This window comes from Zea mays, chromosome 7 (genome assembly GCF_902167145.1).
Source record: "Zea mays cultivar B73 chromosome 7, Zm-B73-REFERENCE-NAM-5.0, whole genome shotgun sequence".
Lineage (NCBI taxonomy): Eukaryota > Viridiplantae > Streptophyta > Magnoliopsida > Poales > Poaceae > Zea > Zea mays.
Window position 1 is genome coordinate 22,060,351 of NC_050102.1, and position 22,705 is coordinate 22,083,055.

Sequence of the window (22,705 nt, forward strand, 5' to 3'; positions counted from 1 at the left end):
AAATAGCCGTACCGGGCTGGCTGGGCTCGCCTGAGCCTGGGCATCCGCGTGCAACCGTCCAAACAGACGGTAGATGAATTGCTGAAGTTGGCCTTAGATTATCCATTTTGCTTTATTTATCTGGCGTAGTCATATATATAAACAAGAAAATCATGTCCATGAAACTGGCAGCCTGATAGTTCAAGCACTATCACCCAACGGCCCAACCCCAACCCAACACACAAGCACGCACACGAACCTGAGCTGCGGGATATTTTCCAAGTTAATATCCACTATGAACCCTGTTGTGTAAGCTCCAACGAGTAATGAAAGCTGAAATGCCGCCATATAGTGGAATCCCGTAACTCTACAAGTTCGTGGTGACCACGAGAGAATGCAACCATCTCTCTAGCCAGTTTTGTTCAGCACCTCGTTAAGCTGCTGCAAGATCACTTTTTTCTGATGGCAGCTGAAGTGTAGTGCAGTTGCATCTTAACCAGATTCACGCTACTAGTACCAGAAAAAAGATGAGACAAAAGCAGTTCATCTGAAATTTACTTTGGTCGTGGGATACAGCCTTTACATGTTACCTACTAGTACGATATAACGCTCAATCCCAGAATACGACGGAGTGTACAATTTCTAGCGTGTGGTTCATTTCTATGCTGGTCTGGCAAAACTATATACAGTATTGGGTCACATGAGCTTGCTATTATCGCCCATCACGACTCCTCTAGTACGTGGCCGGTGACTAACGACGTGGCTTCACTGAAATCTATCAGTTCTTCTTGGTTGTCGATTGGTGGAGATGTTGATCCTCTCGTCTCGCAGCATGTTCATGCTGGGAGCCAGCAGTCTTGTGTAGCGATCAAAATACAGCAGCTGCTTCATGAGAAGAGCAAACTCCCGAGGAAATTTCAGCCCGTAAGACTCGCTCACCCTGACCTGGGAAATGCGATATCAAAAGTGTCAAATCTTTCGTTTTCTATTTTCTTAGTCTCGCAAAAGTAGTACGTATGTTATAGCTCGGGAAAAATTCACGAAAGCAATGGCAAACAAATCAAAATCTAGTGCCTTTCAACTCAAAACAGCAACATGCGTAACACATCGAGGCAACTAATTGCAATCATGAAACTGGTATATAAACACCAGATCAACGTATCATCATCTACTTTATCATGACAGCCGAACCACGGTGGTTCAGGCTTTATACTCTTTTGGAATAGGGTGGTCCCCAGTCCAATGTGAAATCAACATCAGAAATTTTGAATAGGTCCACAACTCCACATACCCACCCCACCGAGGAAGTTAAAGCTAAAAAGGTTCTGCAGCAAAAAAGGGCTAACAGGAGAAAATAACATTTTTACAGCTTATTATCCTATGTAACCTTTTGTTTGCGGTAGTAGACCTTTCACTGTTCTAGACAGAGTTGCAGAAGAAAGTAACTCACCAGATCAAGAAAAAGAGCATTCATCTGCCTCTCATCAAGGACAACATTAGCAGATACTGCTGTAGCATCAGGGGTCCTTGCTGTTGCCACTATGATTTCAGTATCCAGGTCCTGCTTAACAAATGAGAAAACATTAGCGCATTTTTTTGTGTACTGTTGTTTTGACTTCAACACGTCCTCCAATACACAGATTTACATGATAAGAAAAAGGTAATACAATATGGTATTATGTGATAACAAAAGGTAATAAAATACTATATTATGAAAGTATTTTCCATGACAAATCCAATGTTATTATGCCCATGTAGACCTGCCATCAGGTGGGTTACGATTCCCCAGCAAAGACACATGCCCATTATCAGAAGAAGCTTACTCGTGCCCAATGGTTACGGGTGAATCCAGTGGATAAAGCAATGAGTATAGGATGAACGGTTTGCCAGATTTTTTCTTTTCTTTTGACAACTGTCAACCAGCTAACGGATGGTTTATTTCGTCTTTGTAGAACTACAGAGAATATGGAGCCCAAAGGGATTGGTTAGATACGAGATAAACAAAGTATGGAGATGGAAAGAAACTAAAGATTAGGGTGATATCAAGATAGATAGTAAATTAGAGAGATGCTGAAGATGGATACAAAGAATGGAATCATTGTAAATTAAATTAATGTAGGAAGGAGTGACACCAGGAAGTAAAAAGAGAGTAAGTGGGGCTAAATATTTAGACAGAGAATAGGCGAGCCTTCGATTTTAGAGAGAATATCAGAGAGAGAGAGAGAGAGAGAGAGAGAGATGATTGAAATAAGAGAAATATGTAGGAGATAGAGAGCACTTGAGAGACAATCTAGCTAAGAGAGGAGTGAGAGAGAGCGCACTTGAGAGAGAGAGAAAAGTGCATTCCTAGAATTACTGGTGGCTGCCTAGATGCAAGTTGATCACGTGACACTGAGGCTAATTGGGTAACTACCCTACCCACATCCAAAGTTAAATGGGGAACAGATTTCTTATTCATACCCTACCCAATTGGATGGGTACGGGTTTGGACATGAGTGCTTGATGCCCAGTGCAATGTCTATATGCCCGCTTGACCAACCCAAATAGTTTTTCTTAAATCCATGGTCAAGGTTAAAAGCATTGACTGCACACATTATAAGATGTCATGAATGTATGAGCGGATGAAGTAGAAAAGTAGGATGTCATGAATGTATGAGCGAGAAAAGTACAAAAGAAACTAAAGAAGGCAAGTGCCTCTGTAAATATAAAACTAGTTAAATGAAATAGTTTATTTACATCCACCATAGCCCATAGCATTTAAAAATGGGAAGAGCCAGTGTCGGAGGCTCCCAGATGAGTGGGGTCTAGGGAAGAGATAAAGTGAGGCATTGAGGGAAGCCTTTCCCCAACAAATACGAGGAGGCTGCTTCTAACCCGCGGCCTGGTACTCAGACAGCTCTCACCACTGCCATAGCATTGCTTATGCAATTTCAGCAAGATCTTTTCTTAAAACAGCACTAGGTCACTCAGAAGATGGTTAACCAAAGCCTTTTTTCCTTCTCAAAAACATTGATCAAGCTTCTGGATATAAAATAACATATTTTGGAAACATTACCTGTATCGATGAGAATATCTTTCGCAGGTCCTTTGCAAATTCATTAGTATTTATATCATTCCCTGTAGCACCCATTTCAGAGAGGGCAGAGGCCATAGCATCATAATCCTCAGTTGCAAAAGAAGCCAAAAAGACCTCCATAGCTGCCCAAGTTCTTGGAGATATTCGACCAACAATCCCTGAGAAGTGTTAATTAGTACAATTATTATGCAAAAGTTCCAATCACAAACTATAATGATACTGTAATCAACCTAGAATGTTTGGAACTTTTGTGTATAAGGAGGTAAAAGTTCACCCTTAGGGCGTGTTTGGTATGGCTTCAGAGCAAAACTCCAAAAAGAAGCTGGCCAGAGTATGCCAAACACCCTAACTCTAGAGTTGCAAACTCCATGGAGTTTTCAAAGCTGCAGTACAACAGTTTTGGAGTACCTCTTTTGCTGCTCCGAAATCTTAAAAAATCAACCTAGACATGCAGTTTAGAGTTATTGACCCACCACTGGTTAACCCTGGAGTAGAGCAGCTCCACCCAAGGTTTTTTAGTAGAGCTACTATAGAGTGACAGAGCCATACCAAACACGGCCTTAGTTGTGTGATGTGATTCATGTTCTATCACATTTACAATGTAACCGACTGATAATCAACCAATGTAAAAACTATAGGGAGAAATTACTACAGCATACCAAAATCAATAAAACCAATTCGCCCATCACGGAGCAACCATAGGTTTCCAGCATGTACATCAGCATGGAAGGATTCACATGAAATTAAGCTTCCAAACCTGTAATTTTTTGCATTTTTCAGAAGTTAAAACAAAGGCTCTACAAAGGTTATGAAAGGAAAAAAAACTCAGTTAATGGTGTATCATACAAGATGAAGTGACAGCAGTGCAACTTACCAGACATTAAGGGCAGTGACTAAAGTCAACTCAGGATCAGGAACAAGAGATCTTATAGAATCAAGATCAGTAAGCGGAACTCCATACAATCTTTCCATAGTCAATACACGTTTTGTACTACAGTGCTGATACACAAATGGGGCTTTTGCCTGCCTGTCAAACCCCATTGCATCAATGTATCCCTGAAATGCCTGAATATTTGCAGCCTCTTTTCTAAAGTCAACTTCCTCAAGCATTGATTCCTTTATATCCTTTACAATGCCTACCTATAATGAAAAATTTTGGTAAATATGGCATTTGTTAATTACATACTGTGCAGTTTGTCTAGGAAGTGGAATGACAATATAAATACTGAATTAAAAAATAAGTGACAGGCCCAGTATCGTAGGGTCCTACATGAGTGGAGACTAGGAAAAGGATAAACCAAGGCAAGTCTTCGCCCCACAAATGTGGAGAGGCTACTTCGAACCTGGCAACTTAGTGAGACTACTCTCACCATCACCATTGCACAATATCTGCCCCTTCATGTTCCCACTTCAATACGTACAGACTAAATATTCCTGTACTTCCCAATAAACTGTGCATACATGCACAGTAAATTATCCCTAATTACACCACTCTATTCAATGTTCATTCTCAAAATCTATTTTTTTTCTCGAAAAACGCAGGAGAGTTGCGCATCATTATATTAAGAAGGGGAAATTAAGGTCCAAGAGGACCAGTACAAAAAACCACCCTATGGTGGCCAGCAACAAGCATAAATAAAACTATCCATAGGACTAGGATACAAAAAGACGACCAAGGAAAAAATTAGGTCGGGCCTGCTGCGCCTAGAGCAGCAGCAAGCCCAAGGCTTCCGAGGTGTTTGGCACCAGCCAGCACCCATAAGGAAAGCTCGTCGATGAAACTTCTATGCACCTTGCCAATGGTTGGTAACTCTCCATCGAAAATAACTCTGTTTCTATGCAACCAAAGGCACCATGCTCCCAAAATAATGGCACTGTTGACTCCCTTTCTCTTGCTTCTGTGCACCTGAATGGTCACTAGTCCCCACCAATCAGCAAAATTAGTATCTTCTGGTCCTGGAGTTAAGTGGCCCATACCAAAGGGGGAGAGGATGCTATGCCAAAACTGCCTGGCGAAGACACAATCAGTCATCAGATGCTGAACTGTTTCTTGCTCTTGATCACATAAAGGGCATGCTTCCGGATGGGGAAGACCTCTTTTTTGCAGCCTGTCAGCTGTCCAACACTTATTCTGCATGGCTAACCATAAAAAGGTCTTACACTTAGGAGGAGCCCAAGATTTCCAAAGTCTTTTCCAAGGTTCGAAGGTGATGGAGCCCAAAAACAGAACCTTGTAGCAGGACCTAGAAGAGAAAAGGCCCGAAGACTCGAATCTCCACACATGGTGATCCTCCTGAGAAGTGAGCACGATCTCACCCAGGGTGTCCCAAAGCGTAAGATATTGTTGTATCCCTATAAGGGAGAGGGTTGGCTTGATGTCCCTGACCCACGACATGCCCTCTAAGGCTTGATGCACTGTCCTGGTAGAGGCAAACTTTTTATCCACCTTTGAGATCACTTCAGGTGCCAGCTCAGCGATAGAGCACCCATTTATCCATCTGTCCCTCCAAAAAAGGGTGTTATTGCCATTTCCCACATTAGTGTACATCGAACTGGCCACTAGTTTCCTTACTTGTGACTGAACAGGGAGATCCAATCCACTCCAAGGCCTATTCGGGTCAGTCTTGGAGAGCCAAAGCCATTTAGCTTGCAACGCCCAACTCTTATATATCAGATTTGGGATACCAAGTCCACCAAGGTCCAACGGTCTAGTGACTTTATCCCACGCCACTAGGCAATGCCCACCTTTCACATCTTTTCTACCCTTCCACAAGAAACCTCGCCGAATTTTGTCAATAGCACTGATAACCCACTTGGGAACATTCATGGCGATGAGAAGATATACTGGGATTGCAGAGAGCACGAATCTGACCAAGGCTGCCCTGCCAGCAAGGTTTAGAAGTGGAGCCTTCCAACCGGGCAGCCGGTTAGCAATCTTGTCAACCCACTGCAAAAGGTCCCTCCTCCCTAACTTCTTATCCGAAACAGGCAGCCCCAAATAGTTGCATGGAAAGGAAGCCGGGTTGCACTGCAAAATGTTACAACTGTCCTGAACAGTCTGATCATCACAACTGAGAGGGATAGCACAACTTTTTCGCAAATTCACCACTAAGCCCGAGGCCTCTCCAAAGCAATCCAGGATCATTTTGACACAAATAAGATCATCAACTGCAGGCTTGACAAAAAGAACCACGTCATCTGCGTAAATCGAGAGCCTAGATTTCACGTTTCTGATGTCCAGGTCCTGCAGCAATCCTCTTTCCTCAGCATGCTTGAATAAGCTACTAAGCACATCCATCACGATTATGAAAAGCATAGGAGATAAGGGGTCGCCTTGGCGCAGCCCCCTCCGATGACGAATATAATCCCCAGGAGCTCCGTTCAAAAGCACTTGTGTGGAAGAAGTGGATAACAAGTTGGACACAAGACCACACCACCTAGGCCCGAAGCCAAGATGGGATAAAACTTCTAGGAGAAAGGCCCAGGACCATGGTTTTTAAAGCGGTAAGGCGGTCCAAGGCGTTGGAGCACCGCCTGGACGCCTAGGCGGCGCCTAGGCGACGCCTAGGCGAGGTAGGCGGACAAGGCGCCTAGGCGTTAGACCACCGCCCGGACGCCTAGGCGACGCCTAGGCGTCGCCTAGGCGACGCCTTAAGAACAGAGCCCAGGACACTGAATCGAAAGCTTTTGTAATATCCAGCTTTAGAAACAGACCAGCGATCTTCTTCCTGTGAAAGGCCTTGATAGAATGCTGAACCAACATGTAGTTATCATGAATGGAACGACCCTTGACAAAGGCACTTTGATTTGTAGCCACCAAATTTTGAAGGTGCGGTGCTAAGCGATTAGCCAAGACTTTGGATACCAACTTGGCGAAGCTGTGAATAAGACTAATTGGCCTGTAGTCCCCGGCTGCCTTGGCATCAACTTTCTTAGGGATAAGTGTTAGGTACGCAGAATTCATCATCCACAATTTGCGTGTGTTACCTTGGTGCAGGGTGATAACTGCCGCCATCAGATCAGCCTTAATTATGTGCCAACAAGTTTTATAAAATCTTCCCGTATATCCGTCTGGCCCCGGGGCTTTGTCCGAGGGAAGGCTAGCAATAGTGGCCCGGACCTCCTCCTCTGTAATGGGAAGGTCCAAGGCCCCAAGGTCAACATCAGCATTGTGGCAAAACTCCAAATCCAGAGTGAACTCACGCTGCTTCGCTACCCCCAACAGATTGGAGAAAAAATCAAACAAGACCTCCTGCTTTTGCTCTTGCGAGGTGGCGATCTGGTCCCCATGCACTAATTCAGAGATAAATTTTCGCTTTTTCCGATAGCAAGCCTGTAGATGAAAAAAGGAAGTGTTGGCATCTCCCTCTTTCAGATATTTGATCCGCGATCTAAGTCTAGCAATTGTCCTTTCCAGAGATGCAAGCCCCAGGCAGTGATGCTTAAGCCTTCCTTTCAGCCATATCTCGTCCCCACACAACAGTCTATTGTCTTGAGCAATCTCAAGTCTGTGCAAAATTTCCCTGGCCAAGCTAAGCTGAAATTTAACATTTCCGATCCTTTTATGACTCCACGACTGCAAAGCCTTTGCAAGCCTTTTCAACTTTAGAGCCAATCTTTCCAAGGGACAAGAAATCATAACTGGCTGCTCCCAAGAGGTAGCCACCGTCTCCAAAAAATCTGGAAACTTGGTCCAAAAACTCTCAAAATGGAATCTTCGCTTCCCTTTGACATTCTCATTAAGATGCAGAGCTAAGGGACAATGGTCAGAGAGTTCTGAAGAGTTGCTATGGAGAATACAATCCGGATGGATCTCCTCCCAGCTGGCTGTACAGAAAACATGGTCGAGTTTAACAAGTGTAGGGACATTTCTCTCATTTGACCAAGTGAATTTCCTGCCTACCAACGGGATTTCTTTTAGCTCCAGGTCATGGATGAGTCTCCTGAATCTGCCCAGCATTGCCCTGTTTATATTGGTATTGTTCTTGTCTTCTGAGCTGTGGATCTGATTAAAATCTCCAGCTAATACCCAAGGGCCAGCGCATGTCTCCCTGACCTCCCTAAGCTCCTGGAGGAACGAAAGCTTGAGAGGGTCGTGGTGTGGCCCATAAACACCAGTGACCACCACTGGGCACCACCTTCCTCTTGCAACTTGACTGAAACTGTGAAATCATGCACCAAACTCTTCCGTAGACCCCACTCATGTGGGAGCCTTTGGCACTAGGTCTGCCCTTTGTTAATTTTTACGTGCATAGATTCACTAACTTTAGCACAATGTGTAGCACTCGTCCCATTGATTTTCAGAATACAAATCACCATGCTACAAGCACCACTTGGTCCAGTGATTGTTTTGTATGATAAAATATGGTTAACTGCTGATAAAATGATTGCTGCCGCTTTGATCAAAGAAATAAAATTAAAGGGAAAACCCATGTTTTAAAGAAAAAAAATGCATGGCATGAAACAGTTGAGTATCTCATTTGCACATGAACTTCATCATTAAGAGTGCATTTACCAGTGATGTCCTTTGTAGTTCAGGGTTCAAGAACTCTAAAACACGTGCAACAACATAGATAAAATTCAGATCAGCAACCAAAGTATCTTCAATACCAGGCTTTAGAACTTTAATCACCACATCTTTCTGAGAGCTCTTCAACCTAGCCCCATGAACCTGGATAAGCAATGAAAATGAATAATCCCAATGCTTGAACAGCAGAATGCATAATGTAATTAAAAAGGTCCCAAGAGAAACCTGTGCTATTGAGGCAGAGGCTATTGGCACCGGATCAATGTATTCATACACACTATCTAATGGCCGCTGCAGCTCCTCACGTAATATTGATTCAATCACGTCATATGGGACAGCTGGTGCTTGGTCAAAGCATTTCTGGAATTCCTCAACATATTCTGCAGGAAACAAAGTTGGCGCAGATGCTACAAACTGCATCATCACACAGTTGGTTGGCTATCAGTGCCCAAACGATCATAATTTGCAACATCATTTTTAAAGAAGTAGCAGAAATGGTACACCATCATTGGATCAGAAAGTTTCTCAGACTCAATCTCATACCCACCTCAAAAGACCAACCAAGAAAAGGTAACATGTTGCTTGTCTGAAATGTGCTACCCTTTGAAACTCAACACAGGTAGTGAGCATACGAGCATGCTAATTTGCATCATGATTTTTCAGAATTAATTAGGGGATCTTTCTTTCCATGTAAACATGACTACTACAACAAAAAAATGTCAATAATTCAACTTAAATCCCATTGATAAGGAAAAGATTTTTATGGGCTACTAGTGTATCATAGATTTGGCATCAATCATAGTACAAAGTCTGAACATGTCTCACCTGGCCTAACTTGATATAAGTGGCACCCATGCGCTCAAAAAGCCTTCGAAGGTAAAGTGGAGAAAGCAAACCAAGCTGCATCTGAGATGGAATTCCTGCTGATGTGTTGGCTGTCTACAATAGTAAGAACACGAAATTATGCTCCTGATGAAATAAAAATTCAAATCATTGATAAGAAATATCTGAGAAAAACATGGGAGTTCCACAAAATTCAGCTTCATCTTGCACCAATGAAACCCCACTTACATCTCGACCTAACTAATATCCCTCTAAACCTCACCTAATCTAACCAATCAATACAGCAACAAATCTAGTGTTGAACCTCCAAGGATCTGCTCTGACTCTTAAGTCTTCAAATTACAAGCGTGTATTCAAGTGGGAGTGTGTATAATGGTTGTGATTATGCAAATGCGCACCACTGATGCATCCATGTAATTTTCTTGAATCAGCACTGCCACTATTTTACAAGATACTTCTCACATGACCATTAACCCTCTTTTGGGAGGGCTATAGAACATTTGCATTTCCAATCACAACAGATATGCAAAGACAAAATGAAAGCATAAAACAGTGAAAGCCAAACCTTTGAGAGGTCATTCAGCCACTCCCCACCAACCCCAAGCACAGCTTGGATCCCTTGGGCCATCCTGAAAGCACCTCGAGGCCCTGTGCTAATCGATGTCTGGATAAGGTCCTCGACTAACTTAGGCAGCTCACCAGCTCTATCTGTGTTTAAAATAAAAAAAATGAAGTGGATGTTAAATTTACAAAGAACAAACAGACTTAAAATCAACAAATTACAAATCCATCCCTTGGTCACTCCCAAACAACAGACCCCGTCTTTACTATCAACAGTTCTCAGCCTTGTCACATAACTCTCCCTCCTAGCTACTTAGCGTGCGTTTGGTTGCGGGACAGTCAGGACAGGGACGTCCTCTCTCGTCCCTCCAATTTTGAGGGACAAGACAACACTGGGATAATACTGTCCCAACCTTTGACCCTGAACCAAACAACATTATTTGAGGGATCGTCTCATCTCGTCCCGTCATTGCAACCAAACACGATGTGCAGAACCCGAAACATTGAAGCTACAGCAACTGGGATCAATCAATCAATCAAATCAAATCAAATAATCACCTTGGAGGCGTGTGGAGAAGTCCTGGGCCTGGGAGTAGCGCGCGAAAACCCTAGCCCCAACCGGGGCGCCCCGCCGCCGCCCCTCCCGTCCGGGCCCAATTCCGGGCCAGCCGACCCGGAGCGAGCCTCCCCCGCTGGGATGTACCTGCAACAAACCCCAGTCAGCGTCCACCTGCCGCATTACAGCACAGCCCAATCCAGAGAAGCGCGAACGCAGTGGACTACCCTTGTAAAATGGCGAGGGGGGAGATGTGAGGTGGGGACCGAGGCGGGCGTAGCGTACCAGGGGGACGCGGTGGTGGACGAGGAGAGGGGAGCGCACCGCGGCGCCCCTCGCGGCCGCCGAAGCCATCGGTGAGAGGGTGGACGGGCGCGGCTCACCGACGACGGGAGCGGGAGCGAAGAGGGGCGGTAGACCACAGCAGAGGTGTGCGGTGGCGGCCAGCCGGCCACCCAGGTTGTCAGTGCGAGCGAGCGAGCGAGCGAGGGAGCCAAGTGTGAAACGGACTTGAGATCCCACGGGTTCGTAACGGAGGAGAAGATGACACGTCTCTGCGTGAAATTGCAGGTTCGGCCCGCGTGATGTTGTTCCTCTTGCTTGAGGAATCATGCGACAGCATTAGAAAAATCCACAAATCTTTAGGCCTGAGCCTGGACCACACATGTTCCAGGCTAGTGCAAAATAGAGTGAATGATACGTAAATTATCGGAGAAGACGTTGGAAGGATGAAAAGATACAGACCACGATTTTATACAGAGAAGTTGTTAGAAAGACGAAATTATATACCACATGATTGGTTGTCAGATCAGGTCATGGCATATGTTGATCGGGTGCGAGCGGGTGTTTGCTTGGCGTGCCCTTATGTCTCCGGGACTGCATGCGTGCATGCACTTGTGCTTTTTTTCACTGTTCAAACTGTATGCATGGAGAAGCTAAAAATGGTCTTGGGACCAGGCCCGCAACAGCCAGGCGCGCGCAATCAGGCTGATAGAGAAGTTGTTACAAAGACGAGGACATACAGACCGTAATTTTTATTAGATCTGTCTCTAAACGAGAATTTATAATCTGTTTGGTTAGAAAGCTACCGAAGTTACGGGAGCATAGTCCGTGATTGGTTGGCTAGGCCCACGTCTAGTCCCTCTGCATTGACCGTGTCTAGACGCGTGATTGGTTGACTGCACAGCAGCGCCCGACACGCGGGTGTAGGTCAGGCCTTTTTACAACATGTGCGGGGAAGTAAGGCGTGTGCGTTTTAACTGGTGCAGGCCTGCACGAGCCAATCGTCGAGGCTGCCATCAACCAATCAAGCTGATAGTGAATTGTTTCATTTTTGTTTGGGCTCACAACTTGCCCCAAATCTAATAGGAATATTCCCAATTTAGAGTCGTTCAGCTCCGACCGCTCCATTTGCTCCCTAACCGGTTGTATAATGGAGCGGCTTCATTCCATCTCACTCTCCAACCAAACACGTTAGAGAGTAGATCTAAAAAATAATAACATCTATCTTCAAATGAAAATTTAGAGTAGATCTAAGAAAGAATGTTGGAGAGGACAATGAAACAACATTCTAAAGATATTTTAGATGTTGATTTTAGTTGTTGGGTACTCGATAAGTCGTTTTCGATTTTGTTTTGATATATGATATTTGTCCCGCTTTAACGTGCACTATTATTGGGGGTCCATATATCATCTTTATATTATGGGCATTTTTGTTTTGGCTTCTAACCGTTCCTAGCCGTCAACCTAAACCCTAAACCATACATCTTTCTTCTCACATAAAAATAGGGTTAAAAACGGACAAAAAATATCCTGTCCGGATCCAACCCATTTTCTACATTTGTCGGGGACCATAATTAGGGGTACCCACAAGACTCCTAATCTTAGCTGGTAAACCCCATCAGCACAAAGCTGTGAAGGTCTGATGGGCACGATTCAGGCCAAGGCTCCGCTCAAGGGACACGATCTCACCTCGCCCGAGCCCGACCTCGAGCAAAGACAGCCGACCCCGGAAGATTCACGCCTCGCCCGAGGGTCCCCTCAAGCAACGGACGCACCATCGACTCGCCCGAGGCTCAGCTCGGGTAGGCTTCGCGGAGAAGCAACCTTGGCCAAATTGCCACACCAACCGACCATATCGCAGGAGCGCTTAATGCAAGGACCGCCTGACATCTTATCCTGACGCGCGCCCCAGTCGACAAGGCCGAAGTGACCGCAGTCACTTCGCCGCTCCACTGACCGACCTGACAGGAATACAGCGTCGCCTGCCCTGCTCCAACTGCCATGCGACATAGGAAGCTCCGCCTCGCCCGACCCCAGGCGACATAGGAATACAGCGTCGCCAGAGTGAGGTCGACAGCGGCTAAGTCCAGCCTCGGGCGACATAGGAAGCTCCGCCTCGCCCGACCCTAGGGTTCGGCCCCCGTCTCGGCCTCGGAAGATGGACTTCGCCTCGCCCGACCCCAGGGCTCAGACGCAACCACGACTCGGAAGACGATGGACTCTGCCTCGCCCGACCCCAGGGCTCGGACTCAACCACGGCTCCGGAAGACGATGGACTCCGGACTCCGCCTCGCCCAACCCTAGGGCTCGAACTCAGCCTCGGCCCCAGAAGACGATGAACTCCGCCTCGCCCGACCCCAGGGCTCTGACTCAACCTCGACCTCGGAGGAATCGCCACCTCGCCCAAACTCGGGCTCGGACCGACCACGTCGCCAGGGGGGCCATCATTACCCTACCCCTAGCTAACTCAGGCTACGGGGAACAAGACCGGCGTCCCATCTGGCTCGCCCCATTAAACAAGTAATGATGACACCCCGCACGCTCCATGACGACGGCAGCTCCCAGCCCCTTACGTCAGCAAGGAGACGTCAGCAAGGATCCGACAGCCCCGACAACTGTACTTCCGCAGGGCTCCAGCTCTCCTCCAACGGCCACGACATCACATGAACAGGGCAGCAACACCTCTCCGACAGCCACGACGGCATGTACATAGGGCACTAGCTCCTCTCTGCTAGACACGTTAGCACATTGCTACACCCCCATTGTACACCTGGGCCCTCTCCTTACGTCTATAAAAGGAAGGTCCAGGGCTCTCGTACGGAGGGTTGGCCGCGCGGGAGACGAGCCGACGCATAAGGCTCTCGCTCTCTCTCTCTCTCTCTCCCACGCGAACGCTTGTAACCCCCTACTGCAAACGCATCCATCCGCCCTGGGCGCAGGACAACATGAAGGCCGCGGTTTCCCCTTACTGTTCTCCCCCCTTTGTGTCCCGTCTCGCGCCGACCCATCTGGGCTGGGACACGCAGCGACAATTTACTCGTCGGTCCAGGGACCCCCGGGGTCGAAACGTCGACAGTTGGCGCGCCAGGTAGGGGCCTGCTGCGTGTTGACGAACAGCTTCCCGTCAAGCTTCAGATGGGTACTCTCCAGCAACCTTTCCATCCCGGGACGATGCTCTGTTTCGGGAGTCTAGAGTTCATGTCCCTCGACGGCAGCCACGACATGATACTCCTTCCTCCGCCGCGCGACAGCGACAATGGCGGCCGTCAGCCCGCCCGCCGGTGGCGGAATCAACGACGTCTTCCCCACATGGCGGAAGAACAACATCTGGGTTTGTCCCGTCACCTCCCCCACCGACGGAGGAGGAGGCGGGGCAACCATGGCCAAGCAGGAGGCGGCACCTCGTTGGCTGTCAAGAAAGTCGACGACACCGGCGCCCCAGCGGGGGACACGTCGGGCTTCGACCTTGCGTCTGAGACGAAGACGAGCATCGTTTCCCCGCAACACGCCAACCCCAAGCAGACAAACGACGCCAGCATGCTCGCGAAGGACTTGCTGGGCGTCGCCCTCGTACCTGAGACAACGGTGCAGTCCGCCCCTGACGCGACTTCGTCACCGCCCGTCTACCAAGAGGTACCGACCGATTCCCATCTCGTGCCTTTTGGATTCAGCTTCGACCCACCAAGCGACCTCGCTTCGGTGGAAACCTTCATAGAGGCATGTACCAACCCTCCGGGGTACCATGTGCGGTCGCCCTGGGACAGACTGATGGCCGTCTCGACCTATGAACCCTCGGGTTCCGAGGAGGATGACGAGCCCGACTTTAGTTGGGATTTCTCCGGGCTCGGTAACCCCAGTGCCATGCGGGACTTCATGACCGCATGCGACTACTGCCTCTCCGATTGTTCCGATGGTAGCCACAGCTTCGGAGACGAGGACTGCGGCCCACGTCGTGAATGTTTCCACGTCGATCTAGGGGGTCCCGGCGAAGGCAACCATCTTGGTATGCCGGAAAACGGCGATCCCCCTAGGCCTGCGCCTCGCATTGACATCCTTCGGGAGCTAGCTGTGGTCCCAGTCCCTGCGGGGGGTCAGGACGCACAGCTCGAGCAAATCCGCGAGATGCAGGCCAGGCTCGACGAGGGAGCAGGAACACTTGAGCAGTTCCGACGGAACATCGGGCAGGAATGGGCAGACCAAGCTCCGGCCGGAGAAGCGCGTCATCTACCCCAGGGCATCTAGCACTGCATTGCCGACGACGTCAGGGCAAGGCCGCCACCAGCTTCCAGTGGGGTCAGCCAGAACCTGGCTACAGCAGTAATACTACTCCGCGCGATGCCAGAACCATCGACCACCGAAGGGCGGCGTATCCAGGGAGAGCTCAAGAATCTCCTGAAGGATGCCGCGGTCCGACGGGCCGAAAGCTCTGCCTCCCGAAGGCAGGGGTACCTGATAGTCGCCTAGAGGGGGTGAATAGGGCGAAACTAAAATTTACAAATATAAACACAACTACAAGCCGGGTTAGCATTAGAAATAAAAACGAGTCCGCGAGAGAGGCTGCAAAACGAATCGCAAGCAAAATAAAGAGTGTGACACGCGGATTTGTTTTACCGAGGTTCGGTTCTCGCAAACCTACTCCCCGTTGAGGAGGCCACAAAGGTCGGGTCTCTTTCAACCCTTCCCTCTCTCAAACGGTCCCTCGGACCGAGTGAGCTTCTCTTCTCAAATCACTTTGGAATCAAACTTCCCGCAAGGACCACCACACAATTGGTGTCTCTTGCCTCAATTACAAGTGAGTGTTTGATCACAAGAAAGAATGTCAAAGAAAAGAAGCGATCCAAGCGCAAGAGCTCAAATGAACACTACAAATCACTCTCTCTAGTCACTAAGGCTTTGTGTGGAGTTGGGAGAGGATTTGATCTCTTTTGGTGTGCTTTGCAATGAATGCTAGCTCTTGTATAGTGGTTGGAAGCTGGAAAACTTGGATGCAATGAATGGTGGGGTGGTTGAGGTATTTATAGCCCCAACCACCAAACATGACCGTTGGTGGAGGCTGTCTGTCGTATGGTGCACCGGACAGTCCGGTGCACACCGGACATGTCCGGTGCGCCAGCCACGTCACCAAAGCCGTTGGATTCCGACCGTTGGAGTTCTGACTTCTGGGCCCGCCTGGATGTCCGGTGGCGCACCGGACATGCACTGTAGAGTGTCCGGTGCGCCAGTATGGGCGTGCCTGACGCCTGCGCGCTCTGGCGCGCATTAATTGCTGTTGCAGGCGACCGTTGGCGTGAAGTAGTTGTTGCCCCGCAGTTGCACCGGACAGTCCGGTGTACACCGGACATGTACGGTGAATTATAGCGGAGCGGCCGCTGCGTTTTCCCGAGGATGACAAGTTCCAGAGCCGCGTCCTCTTGGAGCACCGGACAGTTCGGTGAATTATAGCGCGCCGACTCCAGGAAAATCCCGAGGCGGAGGAGTTTTGCGCGAAGTCCCCTGGTGCACCGGACAGTCCGGTGCGCCAGACCAGGGAGCCTTTCGGGGTGCCTTTAGCTCTCTATTTTGAACCCAACTTTGGTCCTTTTAATTGGCTTGATGTGAACCTTTGACACCTGTATAACTTATACACTGGAGCAAACTAGTTAGTCCAATTATTTGTGTTGGGCAATTCAACCACCAAAATTATTTAGGAACTAGGTGTAAGCCTAATTCCCTTTCAATCTCCCCCTTTTTGGTGATTGATGCCAACACAAACCAAAGCAAATATAGAAGTGCATATTTGAACTAGTTTGCATAATGTAAGTGCAAAGGTTGCTTGGAATTGAGCCAATATAAATGCTTACAAGATATGCATGGATTGTTTCTTTGTTTTTGACATTTTGGACCACGCTTGCACCACATGTTTTGTTTTTGCAAATTCTTTTGTAAATCCTTTTCAAAGTTCTTTTGCAAGTAGTCAAAGGTAAATGAATAAAATTTTGCAAAGCATTTTCAAGATTTGAAATTTTCTTCCCCTGATCCAAATGCTTTTTCTTTGACTAAACAAAACTCCCCCTAAATGAGATCCTCCTCTTAGTGTTCAAGAGGGTTTTGATATATCATTCTTGAAATACTACTTTCTCCCCCTTTTGAACATAATAGGATACCAATTGAAAATACTCGTTTTTGAAATTGGTGGTGGTGCGGTCCTTTTGCTTTGGGCTCATACTCTCTCCCCCTTTGGCATGAATCGCCAAAAACGGAATCATTAGAGCCCTTTTGTTCTTTCTTCCCCTTTGGTCATAAATAAATGAGATAAGATTATACCAAAGATGAAGTCCTTTTGCTTTTGAACTCTCCTCAAAAAGATGGAGAGATGCGCGGAGCGACGGCGAAGGATGAGTTACGGAGTGGAAGCCTTTGTCTTCGCCGAAGACTCCAATTTCCTTTCAATATACTTATGACTTGGTTTGAAATAGACTTGAAAAACACATTAGTCATAGCATATGAAAGAGACATGATTAAAGGTATACAAATGAGCTATGTGAGCAAGTTAGCAAAAGAAATTGCGCGAATCAAGAATATTTAGCTCATGCCTAAGTTTGTTAAAAGTTTGTTCATCAAGAGGCTTGGTAAAGATATCGGCTAATTGATTTTTAGTGTTAATGTAAGAAATCTCAATATCTCCCTTTTGTTGGTGATCCCTAATAAAATGATACCGAATGGCTATGTGTTTAGTGCGGCTATGTTCGACGGGATTATCCGCCATCTTGATTGCACTCTCATTATCACATAGCAAAGGGACTTTGGTTAATTTGTAACCGTAGTCCCGCAGGGTTTGCCTCATCCAAAGCAATTGCGCGCAACAATGGCCTGCGGCAATGTACTCGGCTTCGGCGGTGGAAAGAGCGACCGAATTTTGCTTCTTTGAAGCCCAAGACACCAAGGATCTTCCCAAGAACTAGCAAGTCCCCGATGTGCTCTTTCTATTGATTTTACACCCCGCCCAATCGGCATCCGAATAACCAATCAAATCAAATGTGGATCCCCGAGGGTACCAAAGCCCAAACTTAGGAGTGTAAGCCAAATATCTCAAGATTCGTTTTACGGCCGTAAGGTGAGCTTCCTTAGGGTCGGCTTGGAATCTTGCACACATGCATACAGAAAGCATAATATCCGGTCGAGATGCACATAAATATAGCAAAGAACCTATCATCGACCGGTATACCTTTTGATCCATGGACTTACCTCCCGTGTCGAGGTCGAGATGCCCATTAGTTCCCATGGGTGTCTTGATGGGCTTGGCATCCTTCATCCCAAACTTGTTTAGAATGTCTTGAGTATACTTCGTTTGGCTAATGAAGGTGCCCTCTTGGAGTTGCTTCACTTGAAATCCCAAGAAGTACTTCAACTCCCCCATCATAGACATCTCGAACTTTTGTGTCATGATCCTACTAAATTCTTCACATGTAGACTTGTTAGTAGACCCAAATATAATATCATCAACATAAATTTGGCATACAAACAAGTCATTATCAAGAGTTTTAGTGAATAGAGTAGGATCGGCCTTTTCGACTTTGAATTCATTAGTGATGAGAAAATCCCTAAGGCATTCATACCATGCTCTTGGGGCTTGCTTGAGCCCATAAAGTGCCTTAGAGAGTTTGTAAACATGGTTAGGGTACTCACTATCTTCAAAGCCGGGAGGTTGCTCAACATAGACCTCTTCCTTGATTGGTCCATTGAGGAAGGCACTTTTCACGTCCATTTGATAAAGCTTAAAGCCATGGTAAGTAGCATAGGCTAATAATATTCGAATTGACTCAAGCCTAGCTACGGGTGCATAGGTTTCACCGAAATCCAAACCTTCGACTTGAGAGTATCCCTTGGCCACAAGTCGAGCTTTGTTCCTTGTCACCACACCATGCTCATCTTGCTTGTTGTGGAAGACCCATTTGGTTCCTACAACATTTTGATTAGGACGTGGAACTAAATGTCATACCTCATTTCTAGTGAAGTTGTTGAGCTCCTCTTGCATCGCCACCACCCAATCCGAATCTTGAAGTGCTTCCTCTACCCTGTGTGGCACAAAAATGTGTAACACGAGATCTAGTAGTTACCCCCTTATGAATGTCGCCGAGGATGGTGTCGACGGGGTGATCTCGTTGGATTGCTTGGTGGACTCTTGGGTGTGGCGGCCTCTGTTCTTCATCCTCCTTGTCTTGATCATTTGCATCTCCCCCTTGATCATCGCCATCATCTTGAGGTGGCTCATTTGCTTGATTTTCTCCTTCATCAACTTGAGCCTCATCCTCATTTTGAGTCGGTGGAGATGCTTGCGTGGAGGAGGATGGTTGATCTTGTGCATTCGGAGGCTCTTCAGATTCCTTAGGACACACATCCCCAATGGACATGTTTCTTAGCGCGATGCATGGAGCCTCTTCATTACCTATCTCATCAAGATCAACTTGCTCTACTTGAGAGCCGTTAGTCTCATCAAACACAACGTCACATGAAACTTCAACTTGTCCAGTGGACTTGTTAAAGACTCTATATGCCCTTGTGTTTGAATCATATCCTAGTAAAAAGCCTTCTACAGTCTTAGGAGCAAATTTAGATTTTCTACCTCTTTTAACAAGAATAAAACATTTGCTACCAAAGACTCTAAAATATGAAATATTGGGCTTTTTACCGGTTAGGAGTTCATAAGATGTCTTCTTGAGGATTCGATGTAGATATAACCGGTTGCTGGCGTGGCAGGCGGTGTTGACCGCTTCGGCCCAAAACCGATCCGAAGTCTTGTACTCATCAAGCATGGTTCTTGCCATGTCCAATAGAGTTCTATTCTTCCTTTCCACTACACCATTTTGTTGTGGTGTGTAGGGAGAGGAGAACTCATGCTTGATGCCCTCCTCCTCAAGGAAGCCTTCAATTTGAGAGTTCTTGAACTCCGTCCCGTTGTCGCTTCTAATTTTCTTGATCCTTAAGCCGAACTCATTTTGAGCTCGTCTCAAGAATCCCTTTAAGGTCTCTTGGGTTTGAGATTTTTCCTGCAAAAAGAATACCCAAGTGAAGCGAGAATAATCATCCACTATTACAAGACAATACTTACTCCCGCCGATGCTTATGTAAGCAATCGGGTCGAATAGATCCATGTGGAGTAGCTCAAGCGGCCTGTCGGTCGTCATGATGTTCTTGTGTGGATGATGAGCACCAACTTGCTTTCCTGCTTGGCATGCGCTACAAACCCTGTCTTTCTCAAAATGAACATTTGTTAGTCCTAAAATGTGTTCTCCCTTTAGAAGCTTGTGAAGATTCTTCATCCCAACATGTGCTAGTCGGCGATGCCAGAGCCAGCCCATGTTAGTCTTAGCAATTAAGCAAGTGTCGAGTTCAGCTCTATCAAAATCTACCAAGTATAGCTGACCCTCTAACACTCCCTTAAATGCTATTGAATCATCACTTCTTCTAAAGACAGTGACACCTACGTCAGTGAAAAGACAGTTGTAGCCCATTTTGCATAATTGAGATACAGAAAGCAAATTGTAATCTAATGAATCTACAAGAAAAACATTGGAAATAGAATGGTCAGGAGATATAGCTATTTTACCAAGACCTTTGACCAAACCTTGATTTCCATCCCCGAATGTGATAGCTCGTTGGGGATCTTTGTTTTTCTCGTAGGAGGAGAACATCTTCTTCTCCCCTGTCATATGGTTTGTGCACCCGCTGTCGAGTATCCAACTTGAGCCCCCGGATGCATAAACCTACAAAACAATTTTAGTTCTTGACTTTAGGTACCCAAACGGTTTTGGGTCCTTTGGCATTAGAAACAAGAACTTTGGGTACCCAAACACAAGTTTTTGATCCCTTGTGTTTGCCCCCAACAAACTTGGCAACTATTTTGCCGGATTTGTTAGTCAAAACATAAGATGCATCAAAAGTTTTGAAAGAAATGTCATGATCATTTGATGCATTAGGAGTTCTTTTCTTAGGCAACTTAGCACGGGTTGGTTGCCTAGAACTAGATGTCTCACCCTTATACATAAAAGCATGATTTGGGCCAGAGTGAGACTTCCTAGAGTGAATTCTCCTAATCTTGCTCTCGGGATAACCGGCAGGGTACAAAATGTAACCCTCGTTATCCTGAGGCATGGGAGCCTTACCCTTAACAAAATTAGACAATCTTTTAGGAGGGGCATTAAGTTTGACATTGTCCCCCCTTTGGAAGCCAATGCCATCCTTGATGGCAGGGCGTCTCCCACTATAGAGCATACTTCTAGCAAATTTAAATTTTTCATTCTCTAAGTTATGCTCGGCAATTTTAGCATCTAATTTTGCTATATGATCATTTTGTTGTTTAATTAAAGACATGTGATCATGAATAGCATTAATATCAACATCTCTACATCTAGTACAAATAGATACATGCTCAACAATAGATGTAGAGGGTTTGCAAGATTTTAATTCTACAACCTTAGCATGTAACATGTCATTCTTAGTCCTAAGGTCGGAAATAGTAGTATTGCAAACATCAAAATCTTTAGCCTTAGCAAGCAATTTTTCATTTTCAATCCTAAGGCTAGCAAGAGAATTGTTCAATTCTTCAATCCTAGCAAGTAAATCATCACTATCATCTCTAGAATTGGAAGTTGAAACATTACAAACATGAGAATCAACCTTAGCTAATAAATTAGCATTTTCATTTCTAAGGTTGGCAATAGTGTCATGGCATGTGCTTAGCTCACCAGATAGTTTTTGACATTTTTCTATTTCTAGAGCATAAGCATTTTTAACCTTAACATGTTTCTTATTTTCCTTAATTAGGAAGTCCTCTTGAGAATCCAAAAGGTCATCCTTTTCATGAATAGCACTAATTAATTCATTTAATTTTTCCTTTTGTTCGATGTTAAGGTTGGCAAAAAGGGTACGCAAATTATCTTCCTCATTACTAGCATTATCATCACTAGAGGACTCATATCTAGTGGAGGATTTAGATTTAACCTTCTTCTTTTTGCCGTCCTTTGCCATGAGGCACTTGTGGCCGACGTTGGGGAAGAGGAGTCCCTTGGTGACTGCGATGTTGGCGGCGTCCTCGTCGTCGGAGGAGTCGGTGGAGCTCTCGTCGGAGTCCCACTCGCGGCACACGTGGGCATCGCCGCCCCTCTTCTTGTGGTACCTCTTCTTTTCTCTCCTCTTGCCCTTCTTGTCGTTATCCCTGTCACTGTCACTTGATAATGGACATTTAGCAATAAAGTGACCGGGCTTACCACACTTGTAGCAAACCTTCTTGGAACGGGATCTGTAATCCTTCCCCTTTCGTTGCTTGAGGATTTGGCGAAAGCTTTTGATGATTAAAGCCATCTCCTCGTTGTCGAGCTTTGAAGCGTCGATTGGTTGTCTACTTGGTGTAGACTCCTCCTTCTTCTCCTCCGTCGCTTTGAAAGCCACCGGTTGTGCTTCGGACGTGGAGGGATCATCAAGCTCGTTGATCTTCTTTGATCCCTTGATCATACATTCAAAGCTCACAAAATTCCCGATAACTTCCTCGAGAGTCATTAGTGTGTATCTAGGATTACCACGAATTAATTGAACTTGAGTGGGGTTAAGGAAGATGAGTGATCTAAGAATAACCTTAACCACCTCGTGGTCATCCCATTTCTTGCTCCCGAGGTTGTGCACTTGGTTCACCAAGGTTTTGAGCCGGTTGTACATATCTTGTGGCTCTTCTCCTTGGCGAAGACGGAAGCGACCGAGCTCCCCCTCGATCGTTTCCCGCTTAGTGATCTTGGTGAGTTCATCACCCTCGTGCGCGGCTTGAGTAGATCCCAAATCTCCTTTGCATTCTTCAACCCTTGCACCTTGTTGTATTCCTCTCTACTTAGAGAGGCGAGGAGTATGGTTG

At 46.3% G+C, this 22,705-nt stretch overlaps 1 protein-coding gene across 1 annotated transcript; it reads right to left on the bottom strand.

Annotated features, from left to right (window-relative positions):
* Positions 1-508: 508 nt before the first annotated feature.
* Positions 509-11,046, bottom strand: LOC100283906 (uncharacterized). The gene is made up of 11 exons (NM_001371963.1): positions 10,828-11,046; positions 10,545-10,689; positions 9,991-10,133; positions 9,408-9,521; positions 8,808-8,996; positions 8,571-8,726; positions 3,930-4,195; positions 3,715-3,812; positions 3,035-3,213; positions 1,430-1,540; positions 509-924 (listed from the first exon to the last, which is right to left on the bottom strand). Exons 1-11 carry the CDS (start codon positions 10,894-10,896, stop codon positions 745-747), a joined length of 1,650 nt encoding a protein of 549 aa, NP_001358892.1. The 5' UTR covers positions 10,897-11,046; the 3' UTR covers positions 509-744.
* Between the last annotated feature and the right edge of the window lie 11,659 nt (positions 11,047-22,705).

Bases quoted from the DNA above. Each gene is read 5' to 3' on its own strand.
- LOC100283906 (NM_001371963.1), bottom strand. From the start codon at position 10,896: ATGGCTTCGGCGGCCGCGAGGGGCGCCGCGGTGCGCTCCCCTCTCCTC. The intron at 8,997-9,407 runs GTGAGACATGTT...GTGATGATGCAG, and splicing joins CTTATATCAAGTTAGGCCAG to TTTGTAGCATCTGCGCCAAC. The intron at 4,196-8,570 runs GTAAATGCACTC...TTTTCATTATAG, and splicing joins AACTACAAAGGACATCACTG to GTAGGCATTGTAAAGGATAT.